Here is a 12835-nt window from a genome sequence, read left to right as displayed (position 1 = left end):
TTATATTGATTGAGCCTGTGCATGGTCAGTGATCGTATGGTGTCCTCAATAGCTTGTCTGTCTTTCCTTCCCTCCCCTCCTTTTTTCACTACAGGCGCAGTTTAGGAAAATACATTTGGTAAAATGAAATAAAATGTCTCAAATGTCTCATATCAGTCTTGGTCTGTGTCCTCTCTCATTCTGAATGCTTGCTTTGCACCACTTCATTGCAAGGAACTCATATGTGAAATGGACTCCCTTCAGAAGGGGATATTGCATGATCTTTCATGTTTCCTTTACATATTTTTACTAACACTTATCATACAGCTTATTAACACCTGTGTCTGAAACAGGCTGCTGTATCAAATTAAATGGATGTTTCATGCTGCTGTTCTACTTCCCCTTATTTTTCTGTTTCTTATATCCAGGTCCTATCAGAAAGCAATAGTAACTTACGAACACCAAGAACTATTCTGGAACAAAAGCAGAGTGGTCTAGGTATGTGCCTACAGTTGAAAATTTGTTTGATGTTACCAGCTTTTCATCTGCCTGCTGTTCTCAGTGGTTGCATATTCTTCGAACAGCTTTTTTATTAACAGGATCCAATAATACTTGTTATCAATAACATATTCTGAGTGTCTGCCTACAGACTGGACAATTTTTTTGCAGGAAAATTTTAAAATAAATTATAACTGAAAAGAGAAAATTGTTTGAGACTGTTCGTACTACTGATTCTGTAATGCTCACAACAGGTACATAGGATTGTTTTTAACATAAAGTAAATTTTTAAGATAATGTAATTTCTGATTGAGCTTTTGGATTTTGCAAGAATCTTTTGGATTAAAATGGCCTGCTCTGGAAACAGTTAAAACACTTTTCTTGAAAATTTCTGTTTCCTACTGTGGGCAATTGATGAAAGTGAAGATATTTTTCCAAGGGGAGGGGGATGAGGAACAAACATACAGTTTCTTGATAGTATCAAGGGTTTTGCACATATTCCCTCTCCTAAAATTAATTTCTTCTTTTCAGCATTAGAATGAATCATATTATCAAAGGCTTCTTTCAGATTTTCTTAATTCAAATGGTGCTTTTCTGTTGCTTTATTAAACAGGCATACATATGACTCACATGCAAAAAAATGAAATCATGCACTACTGTAAATCAATATTGCTTTTTTTTTCTGTGTGTCTTTTTGTGGGAAAAATTAAGTGCAAAAAAATGCATAACCTGTATGCATAAACTTAGAAGTAGCTTTTCCTTTATTTGCAAAGATACGTATTTTTTGTATGTTTAATCTTTCTGTGATACTTTTCTTCCCATTATATTTTTCCCATAGTAAAATGCATACATCAGGTGCTCTTGTTTATTGAAGTCCTGGTTTTTATTATGTGCTTGCTAAAGTTAAATGAATTTTCTTTTGTGTGACACAATATGGCTTGTGGAATTTCATGTATTTTGGTGTAGATTAAGGTATTTGGTGTGAAAGGCTTTTGCCACAGACCAGGCACCAATTTATTTTGGCTGTGAGTGGTCACATGTGCTAGTAATGTTTTCCCTCACTGGATTGTTATAAGTAATGAAAGGAAGTATTGCTGGTTTTCAAAAAAAATATGCTGCTACTTATCTAAAATGTAATAGATAAGTTCTGAGTAAAAAGCGTTTCTCCTTTCAACTAGTACTAAAATGTAGAGGAAAAAAATTGCAACTTTTTTTCCATTATGTTCATTGTTGTATGTAAGTTTCATTAATGGTTGACGATTACATAAGTTATTTTTATATTTTTGTCTGTGGCTTTCAGTGATTCGTTTAAACTCCCATTCTAGTGGCAGGAATGCATGAGTTGTAACAAAGTACTGTCACTTGCATGGAGCTGTGCAAAAGTCTTCTCAGGAAGGGAAGTCGAGTTAAACTTGATGAAACTTTTAGGTATTGTCAGTTTGTAATGTCAGTAATGGTAACTGAAATATGAATAGAGTATTTCCAATTTGGTTAAGATTTTATTGGGGTTAGAAGTATTTCCACATACTAAGTCTGTGGAACTTCATGAGTACTTCATAGCCTGTCATCTCAAAGGTTGATTTGGATGAAAGCAATTAGCAGTATTTTTCCAGTTTATATTTGTGTCAGGAATACAGATTTTCAAAGACACGACTTTAACATCATCATCATCAATCATCATCATCGTCATCATCTTCTTAATTTTGTTTTGTTGTTTTGTTTATGTTTGCATTGATGCTAACTGGTAACTTTTTTTTACCAAAAGTGAAAACAGGACAAGAACTCATTTTGTTAAAGCCAATCCTCTTTTTGCACATATAGCAGAGTGTGCTGTTTCATGAGTAGAAGCACAATAAATTATGATAGTTTCAGCCTACAAGTCCCACTCTGACATTACAAGCATATTGTGAACCTGTCCAAGGCACTGCCAAAAGCTGCCTTTTGTGTGGTAAGAGCCATGTGCTTGCATGCTGCATGCATCCCCAATGTGAATGGACGAACACCTGGTTGTTGTATGTATTTTCTCTAACTCCCATCAGGGTCTCACTGTGCGGGCCTGTTTAGCACCTCAGTGCTCGGGGGTTCTTCAAGTGCACCTAACCTACAGGATTATGCTCGTACTCATCGTAAAAAGCTGACTTCTTCTGGCTTCATAGATGGTATGTGCACACTCTCGCACATGCACGCACAACCCATGTGCCACATTGAACTTCTAAAGATTTTAATGGAATCCTAGAATCTTTGGCCTTAGTATTAATTTTATGAGTTTCTGTTGCTTCTTTATTGCCCATAGCTTGCCTATGTATAACTTAATAGCATAGTTAATTCTTACTTGTCTTGAATTGACTACCAGATCACTTGTAATGTGCGCCAGGAGATTCTAGCAAGTGCATTTTTTAAGTAAACTGAAAGTTTTGTTTTTAAATTCTTAAATCATTTTAATCTCTAGTTTTTATCACTGCTAATTGATCTTGAAATTAAATAAATTATTTGGAGCATATACAAGGAATGAAATGATAAAGTAATAAGTTAAATACTGATGGTGAAAATTTTAGGATTCCTGACCTTTTTATTTGGTGGGGTTTGGATTACAAAGGAGCAGGAGATTCTCAGTTGTGGATAGTCTGGGATAGTGAAGAAACTCTCTCACTAGATTTCAGAACGTAAAGATACCAAAGCACACCTTTATAACTCTGAGGTGAAACAGTATTCATGCTGTTTTCCCCCTGACTTCACTACTCAGTGTTTGAGTCTAACCTGAATAACCTTGTATGCCAGAATCACCAGCTCATTCTGCTTGTTTTCATAAACTTCATTACACGTCTTGTAGTTTACCAACAATCCGAATTTTCTTCTTTTAACATCTGTTTAGATTTTAGTCTTTTTCCTTGGTCCCTTCTGCATGACACTCACTTCTAATACCTTCTCATCTTTTCTTTTTTCCTTTCTTCTTCCTTTCCTATTTTAAAATCTCCCTCTTTTGGTAGCTGTTACAAATTTCAGGTACCTGTTTTTCTCTTTCTCAGACACCACACGCGGTTCTGCTGTTAAAAGGTTTTCTATCTCATTTGCTCGACACCCAACCAATGGTACGTTTTGCTTTTATTTTAAAAACAAAATCGAAAACAAAAGGTTCCTTGCTTCATCCCTTTTATTTTTATTTCAAATACGGGGTGTACAGTATCATCCAGCTGTCTGTTGTTCCTAACTTCAAGCACAATTCCAAATATATTTGTAATCATTAGATACCCTAAATCCTTTCTTTACCATTCATTAGAATAAATACATCAAAATTCATTCCTTAGAAAAATCTGTGAAAAAAAAAAAAAAAAGTGCTACTGTTAATCATGATCTCTTTAATAAATTATTCTCCGCAAGTTCTTATGTGATCAGACTGTATGGTACAAGATACAGACAATGAAATCTGATCTTATTAGACATACACTTCTTGATAGCTGCTGCTTCTTCTTTATCTTTCTCCTGCTGAACTGATTTTCTGAGCCTGCCCATTCTAAAATAAATCACTGAATTGACAGCTGGAGTTATCTTCTTGAAGTGATGCTAAATTCCAAAAACTAAAGCAGAAGCTAAATTGCTATATTTTTCATGGGACAAAAATTTATTTTACCTTATACTTCTCTGTTCATCAGATGTGCAAATTACTTAAATATTGCACTAAAAATCACAGCAAGAGAGCTGTGACTTCTTGAGCAGCATTGACCTCTTGAACTTCAAGAGTGAGAGTTAACTGTCTTCAGTTTGCAAAAATTCTCGTTTAACACACAGGACAGAGGTATGTCTTTTTCTTCCTCAGCAAAATATTTTGCACCTCCCTTTCTACATGATTAAATTGGCCCCAGATATATCCTGTTCATGAAAAGTAGACTCACTCTTCAGCACCCATCGGACCTGAATGTAGCTTTTCCAGATTTCTTAACTGCAGTTTTAAAATGTGCATGACTGCTGGCTGAGTTCAGTGATAGTGATACTGAAATCGCAGTGGAAATCATCAGTATTTTCATGTTAGATTAAAAATATATTTGCTTAGAAAGAAAGTTTCAAAAAAAAGTCTCGAGTTTTTGTTTGGCTTTGCTTAGAAGCAGTCTTTTGTTACATTCATTTTAAACCCATAGTGACTTTTTTGCACTGCAGTGCTTCTTGAAAGAAAACTGTAGTAAGGCTGAATTTATACCATTAAGACTGTGGTTGATCTAAAAGGCCAAATCTAGTGTCCTATTTCAAATGGAAAAGTCAGGAGTACATTTTTTTTTATGTTAAGACTCAAACCAAACAAAATTTCCTAAACATACAAGGTCAGAAAGTAAGAACTGCATTTGAGAATCTGTGGTTAATATGATTACTTTCTGTTCCATTTAGTCACTTTTTGTGACTCCGTTCTTTAAAAAAAAGATCTAAATAGCTTTTTTTGATCACACTGGTTGTTCTGATTCATTTAATGCAGCAGTTTTACCACACATCTTCAACAAGACCAATGCATGCAGTACGAGCTCCTGTGAACCCTAAGTATATTGCAGGTTTCCAAGGGTTCTCTACTAACATAACTCCATACTGATGTTGTTTCGTCTGTCCTCTGGACTATCACTTTGATTATCCTTGTCCCTTTCACTCTGTTTTTTTCTTACTTTTATGTTGTTATCCCACCCTCTTAACTCATTTCAGACTACCCCCCCCATCTTTAGTTCAAGGAACATGGTGAAACAAGTATCTTCTGAAAATGCTATACCTTATTTTCTGGGCCTCTGCAGAACATCCACACCTCTTTAGGTGCTGGTCCATTTCCTCTGTGGAATTTCTAGGCTCCAGTGGTATGTCTCTACAGCTTTTGAATCTTAAGACAGCAGGGTGGCTTTTTGAGATGCTGCGTTAACCCTTTCATTGTCTTGCCTTTTGATGCTTTAAGAACAAATACAGCCAAAGATCAAAGGCTGTTAGTGTACAGGAAATTGCCTTCTTAAAGGGATACTGTCGGGCTTCTTCATCATAAAATTTCAAATTTATTTCTCATAACATCATACAATACTTGCAAGAAAATGTTCAAATAAAACCCTACATGCAGATTTCCAGATTATGGTTTAAGCCATATCCCTTAGACATAAAGATACTACAATGACTTTATGGGATATGATTAGCGGACAGCAGAATTGTCAAAAGTCAACAAAAAATTTGGAGGGGAAATTCCTAAACCAATAAAATTTTATTTCTTCTCTTTTTTTTTTAAAGGGCATGAGTGCATTTTGGAATTCCTTTCTGGTTCTCTATAACATGGACTATAACAATAATAGTTACAAAAAAGTTAACCTGACATTGTCCCACTTCATTAATTGCAAAATCAGAAAAACATTCTCATTCAAGTGATAGTTACTTTTCTGTCAGGGTAAAGAGAAATCTTACGTTTTACTGTAATGCAACGAAAGGGTTTGCGCTTTACATGCATGCATATAGTTATTTAGGGTATTAATATCTATGCCAAGCATCTTAGTGCTTACACTGAAAGTTAGCTACTGACCTTATAGGGGAGTAGAAATTAACAGTATGGTGCTGTTTCTTTTGTATACAAACCCCAAGTTTTCATGAAATGCCACATTTTGTTTATAATCTAAGTGAAGCTGACATAAGTACACTTCAGTTGGTTGAATATTTGTAGCAATGGTCCCTGAAACTTGAGTATGGCCAAGGTGGATCTAAATATAAGTATAGACATTTGGGGGTTGAAATCTTGTTGAATTTCTTCCTTATGCAAAGTACTAATGGGGAGTGAATGGGCAACATTGGATATCACAGGAACATTGTTGCTTATTATTTTATGGAAAAGAACAGTTCACAGTCATAATGCTATCTCGAATGTACCTTGAACTGAAATTCTAAACATTATCTCATTCACTATTGCTTCTTCATGTAATTGTCTTAGCAGAAATTTACAGTATTGAATTGCAAAGTTTTAATGTTACAGCTGTATGTTGAAAACACTAATGGACATATTTTCCTCTTCTGAAATGCAATTGGATGAAAAGCTGTTTATTGAGTTACCACACTTTAGAGGACTGAAAATTATTTTTTAGCCAAGATGTTTAAATGCTTTTTAGTCTGTTAGTAATATGAATAAGCATGGTTAGTGTATGATCAATACTAACATAGAAAAGCATAGTCCAAAAAATTCTTAGATTTTTGGGTTGCTTTACTTACTTGTTCTAATATATGAAATTTCTAGTCTTTTAATACTGTTTTTAAATGCACAAAGGTAGGTGTATATCTGTCTCAGAAAGTAAAACCATGTAGCCTCAAGGTATAAAAATGCTAACAGTGGTTTTCCTTTGATATTAAAGGCAACAGTTTGTTTTCACAGAATACTGAAGATGATAGAACATGAATTCTGCAAATTTATTTCTTGGAAGATACAGCATTTTTAGCTCTTTTCTGCTAACAAAATAGCTATCCTACTTTCTTGCATGAATGAATTATCTATCTAGTCTTGTGCCAGGTATGAGAATGAGTAGGAGAAATTCTACCTTTTCCTGACTTTTTTTTTTTTTTTTTAAGTTATCTGCTAAGTTTGTCCTAAAGGGAAATTATCTTTTCATGAACTGATTTGGGAGTAGAGCACAGTTCTAATGTTTGAATAATTTATGTGTACCCATGTACTTCATGTGTACACGGGATTTGTATCCCATGGTATGTTACACAGTATCTTTAGCTTAGTATATGCTGGAAATTGGCTCACCTTGTTCGGACTCCTGTAATACTTAATTTCCATGATTTCAAGAGTCCTATGCCTGCACATGCTAATGTGCACTTTTTATCATGCATTAATGCAGTACCTTAAATCCTGTCTTATGTTTGGAAATCTCTTTTTTTTATTATTTTTTTCATTTAGGTTTTGAACTGTATTCCATGGTGCCTTCTATCTGCCCTTTGGAAACTCTACACAATTCCTTGTCTCTGAAGCAGGTGGATGAATTTCTTGCTTCTGTTGCTGCTCCATCAAGGGAAAATCTACAGGAGACATGTACTGGTTTTAGTTTGTAATTATGCTAATTTTAAATTCTTAACTATTGTCTAGTTAATCCTTGCAGTGTTTTGCAGTTAACAAGTAAACTGGGAATACTGCTTTTGAAGAAAATGAAAATGTACATAAACCATAATTTTACATTTTGCACTATCATTTTGTGGGTATGGACACTTAAAATTCATTGAAGTAATGTCTCTCTTGGCTGAGGTAGTAAATTAAGGATTTAATGAAATCATAGTCAGTTTATTGCCTTTATTATTACATTGACTTCTCTGTACTGTCCGCACTGTCAGCTGAATCACAGGTAATGCTTTTCAGGGAGCATGCAGTATTCCCAGCTTTATACTGTATTGTTGTACTGGCAGTAACTTCAGCAGAATAGTATTGCATTTACATGTAAAACTTCATTATTTCCTGTTTCTTTCAATATTACTTGGGGTTTCACCTGTAGACTGCTTTTCTTATCTTTTTAGCAGTTTCTGCTGCATGTTTAGGTGATCTTGAAAAGAAATACAGCTAAGTTCCATCCATGTGCATGTGTCTGGGAAAATGATTTCCCATTGTGATTCTACTGCTATGTCTTTGGAAATGGTTTCAGTTAGGTCAGATTTACCACATATTAAGATGCTTATAATGTGTCAGGTGATTGAAAATCATTCTTACTAAGGAAGTGTTTAAAGACTCATGCTTTGATCAGAAAACTTGTACTTGCAAGTACTGATACAACAGTATTCTACCTGTTAGGACTTTTCCCTTTTTTCTGCTGCAGGATTTTTCCTTTTTTTTCCCCCTATTATTTTATACAGTTTAGATTTTAATCAGCAGCTTATTTGATAGGGTATGCCTCCTATATTTGAGAAGGAATATAAGCAATTTAAGAAAATTGATGTTACTGAAAAAGAGCTCAGTGAAACTTACAAGTATAGGAAAATTCTCAGCTATTTAAGATGCCTTTTTATACTGGTTAGGAAGTTTGTGTGTCTTCAAAATCCGTTCAGAATTGAGAGTATATAGGATGAAGAAATACTGAAAACCAAAATGTCATACTTCTAGAGTACAGTTGTCACCTCTCTACCAAGGAGTGGTTGGAAAATAGACCTGATACAGTTAAAGTTGTAGATGTTTAGCTCTCCTGCTTTCCTGTACTATTTGGAGGTTGTCTAGAGATTAATGCATTGTGTGCACTTTTCATAGACGTGTTGGACTCAAGGCCGATTCAGGTGCAATCTCCTATAACATACGCAATCTCACATAACCTGTGAGAAATAGCACTAATGCTTTTGCCAATCTTCTGGCAAAGCACCTGTTACTGAAATTCTCTCGTAACAGCATGAACTTATTATGTTGCTTTCTGAGGTAAAAAAGAGATTTTTAGAATTGTCTTTCATGTTGTGAAGTTTCGACACTAGAGTTGAAAATCAGTAGGTGAGCAGCCAGTTGTATGAATGTGGTATCTATTTTGCTGGATGGATACACAGTCCTGTGGTTACGGTTTTTGACATCCGGCTCTGGTGAGAATATTTTTATTAATAATGATTCTTTTTTTCACCACCATTTCAGCTTCTCCAACTTACCTGATGCCCCTTTCAGGAAGAAAAATTTCTTTAAATACATTTACCCCTGCAAAAATTCAACCAACTCCACTTGAAACTTTGCCTGAAAGGCTAGCTGTAGAGAAACTAACATTATGTAAGTAATTCTGTCAAAGGCAAAATGACTAACTTGATTATTTCCAACAGCATAATTCTTCTTACATATTACATGACTTCATAGGGCAGCTATTAACATTCCACACATAAGTGGAATAATTTTGTGGGTCAGTGAGAACTCAATAGCATTGCACAAATACCTTTAGCAGTAAAACTGTGTTAATAGTTACTTTTTCTTATCCTCTGAATTGTTCCATTTTCTGTGGCCTGAAGTTCATGAACTTTTGCTTTGAAGTATGACAGCTATCTCCAAGTAAGACAAAGTAAATTCACTTATTTAAGTGGCAGAATTGCTAAGATGTTTTCTGAACACCTAATGTAGAGCTCTGTGACCCTGTTCAGACTAAAGCTGCCAATAACAAGATGATGCATTCAATCATTAGAATATTCAGTCTGAACTGCTGGCTAGCTACACTGTCTGCTTTTGGATGGTTGTACTGTTTAGAGACCAAATTTCACTTGGATTTCAGATTTCATTAGATAGTGTAGCTTATTTGTTTCTGTCCTAGGTAACATGCATTTTTCTTGCCTTTGGTGCTTTTTAGCATGGATATTAAGTGTAAAACCTAGTACTTCTTTTCTCTCTATTTGTACAGCTACCCTTGGATCTCCTGTTAATGTATCTAATATTAAACCACCTCTTGAAGAGGCCTCACAAGATGCAGAACTTCGTGGTGAAACTCTTTCTGAGGAGAAATGATCAGACAAAACTGGAAACAACTTCCTAAACAGTTCTTTGGTGTGAATTCAAGCAAATTACTGAGCTTTCAAAAGCCATTCATGTCTGCAATTCATAGTGCACTTAAGAATCTTTAGTTTATACATGGTTAACCAGTGTGCACAGTATTTAGGTCAAGTGTCTTTTCTCATTTCCTAAAACATTTCAGGAAATATACTACTTATCAGTTTGATGAACTGCACAGCTTTTAATGGAAAAGCTGCACATGAACTTTTTCTGTGTCTTCAAATATCTACTGTAAACCTGTACAAAAAGAAAATGGTATGTGTTACAGTGGCTCTGTTGATGTCACTGTTACGAAGGCATTGTCTGTTGTCATCACAAACTTCTATTTTCAGGAATTTATAATCTTCCTGTGAATTTCTTCTGTGTGCTGAACCATAACACTTATCTTGACTTGTTTTTAATTTAACTACATTTCCAAAGAGATCTCTTTTCCTTGGTTTGGAGATAAGCAGATGTTTTCTGCATTTTAATTATTTTATATCATATATGCTGCAATAATTAGGCATGATGGAGTGATTTCATGTATCAGCACTTTTGACTACTCTTTTTTTTTTCTGTGTTTACATCAGACCTGTAACATTCAACTCTACCTTCTCTTTTATTGTTTGGTATACATGTTTGTATACGGGTACCTGTATGTCATCCAGCAGATAAAACTGTCTTTTATATGTTTTTATCAAAACCTTCTTACGTTTACTAAAAAAGACAGTTTTATTTTCTTTGCCATATGTTTCTACAATAAGGTGATATTAAAAAGCACGTTTTGTAGAAGGAGAAATGGTTACAGCTGGTCTGCTAGTAGGTTTAGTCTAAAAATTGTAAATATTCCATCTATGCTTTATTATCATCCTTTCAGCAAAGAGAGAGACTGTGGACCACCAGAACTCAGTGCATACTGTTGCAAAATACTCAGGATTCGTCATGGCCTGGGAATTTTCATACCTCCCTCCTTCCAGTCTAGGTGGTTGACAGCAGCTCTCAAAAAAACAAACAAAAACAAACAAACAAAAAAAAAACCAACCAAAAAAACAAACAAACAACAAAAAAAGGCAAAAAACCCCCAAAATAAAAACAAACAAAAAAACACAAAAAAAAAAAAGGAAAAAAACATTTTATAAGAGATGTAAGAAGCATTTGTAAATTGGTGGAACATGGAGTTATGGGGTTATTTAGAATAATCATCCAGTCTAAGCAATTATTTTAATTTTCTTCTGTAGCATGAAAAATTACTGGGTTATAAGTATCCCAGATGTATGAAAATATAGACCACTTCTTCAAATGTCTGAGTAGTAAGAATGGACTTCATAAGTGCAAGTTAGGTAATTCCTTTCATGTTTAAGCTGCAGAAGACATAGCTTACAAGTAAGATGTTTAGGTAGGGCTCTTACTCATCTCCAGAGCCAGTGCAACTATAGTTACATTCACTTTGCCACAGGGTCTTTTTTCAGTGTTTACCATATATGAAATGGCTTCAGCAGACTATTTCTAACAATGCTGGTTAAATACCAAAATCTGAAGGGTTTCACAGCTATATACTTCAAGGATTTCATTTCCTGTAGTGTAATTGTGTTATTGATAATGTTGGTCTTGCATACAACTGAATGTACGCTTGTTTACCGTTTAAAAAAAAAAAAAAACCAACTGTAGAAATTTAAGTATATTTATCATTCCAGTCAACCAAAGCTGTGGCATAACTTTTTTTATGTGCTCCTAAATAAAATCAAGGTCACTGGCAACTTCTCTCTATTGTGTTTTCTTTTAAAAGCACTGTGAAGTGTAGTGAGTAGTTGATGAAGTAATCTCAATGGAAAACAATTTACATATCAGCCATTAATTTACAAATAAGCCAGAATTTCTCTTGCTGTTAAGGATGTGGCATAAAAGAAATGACAATATCACTTTATACTGAAGTCACTCCTCAAAAAGATAAGTGGCAGTCACTCTCCTCAGTGCTTTGTTGTGTTCCAGAATGGTAATGTCAAATACAGAACCACTGTGAGTGCTCTTCTACTTCCTGTCGAGACTTGACAATAGGACACAACATGGACTGCACAGTTTTGAACCTATTTTTAATTCAGTTTCTTTATGCAATAGCACTGTCTCTCACAAACTTTTTGAACTGTACATCCTATTCCAACCAGATTTGACAGAGGTCAGAGAACATGGTTACAGAAAATCAGTGGTCAAATATGAGTGTAACTCCCAAAATACTATCACCCTGCAATGTAGTTTAAGTAATTATTTAGCTTAGCGTTTCTTCAAAAATGAAGCATCATTACAAAACAGACCAAACCAAAAAAATGTGTGTGAAAACTCCTAAAATTAATTTAAATACTGTTTTATGTTGTATGATTCTTTATTTTAATAAATAAATTTCAGTTATGTAATTATCCAAGCACATAGAAGTTGTTAAGGGAAAGCAGATGTGCTTCCACAGTTCAGTTTTGTAGAAAACCATATAATCAAGCCTAGGGACATATGCATACAAGAAATAATTATACATATTATTATATAATAGTATATCAAAAATAATGATCATACATTGAACAATATCAGCAGAAACAGTTCAAAGGATGATGGCAGAAGAGATGTAACAAAGATTTTTAAAACACATTTCAGTGCAATAGACAAGTGGCAGAATGTATGGATTTAAGACTACTTTCTGTCATCTAACATAGATGGAAGCATAATATTCCTTTATATTTCCTGTATTTTTTCTTTATCAGTTTACAGCAATTTTATTTTTGACAGACTCATGAGTAACTTTATAAAGAAAAAATAGCAAAAACTTTGCAAAAAGTCAAGTCTACAAGAAGCAGTGTAAGAAAAGAAGTGTACTTTCTATTAGTAGTTCATGTTTCTTTTATTTTTCTTTCT

General features: G+C 34.3%; 1 protein-coding gene across 9 annotated transcripts in view; it reads left to right on the top strand.

Annotated features, from left to right (window-relative positions):
- The window catches only part of PPIP5K2 (diphosphoinositol pentakisphosphate kinase 2), a 48669-nt gene extending 36975 nt beyond the window's left edge, over positions 1-11694 (top strand). For 3 of the 9 annotated variants that reach the window (XM_039566589.1, XM_039566587.1, XM_010405711.4), the window contains 6 exons: positions 408-477; positions 2517-2636; positions 3504-3566; positions 7370-7501; positions 9065-9193; positions 9810-11694. In XM_039566589.1, coding sequence (XP_039422523.1) covers positions 408-477; positions 2517-2636; positions 3504-3566; positions 7370-7501; positions 9065-9193; positions 9810-9913 — 618 coding nt within the window. In that variant the 3' untranslated portion in view covers positions 9914-11694. Of the gene's footprint in view, positions 1-407; positions 478-2516; positions 2637-3503; positions 3567-4127; positions 4271-5157; positions 7197-7369; positions 7502-9064; positions 9194-9809 lie in introns of those variants that run through there. The other 6 variants (XM_039566591.1, XM_039566588.1, XM_039566592.1 and 3 more) reach the window with 4 other exon arrangements.
- The last annotated feature ends 1141 nt before the right edge of the window (positions 11695-12835 follow it).

This window comes from Corvus cornix, chromosome Z (assembly GCF_000738735.6).
Source record: "Corvus cornix cornix isolate S_Up_H32 chromosome Z, ASM73873v5, whole genome shotgun sequence".
NCBI lineage: Eukaryota > Metazoa > Chordata > Aves > Passeriformes > Corvidae > Corvus > Corvus cornix.
The sequence above is the reverse complement of the archived record's forward strand: the minus strand, read 5'-3'. Positions and strand labels throughout refer to the sequence as shown.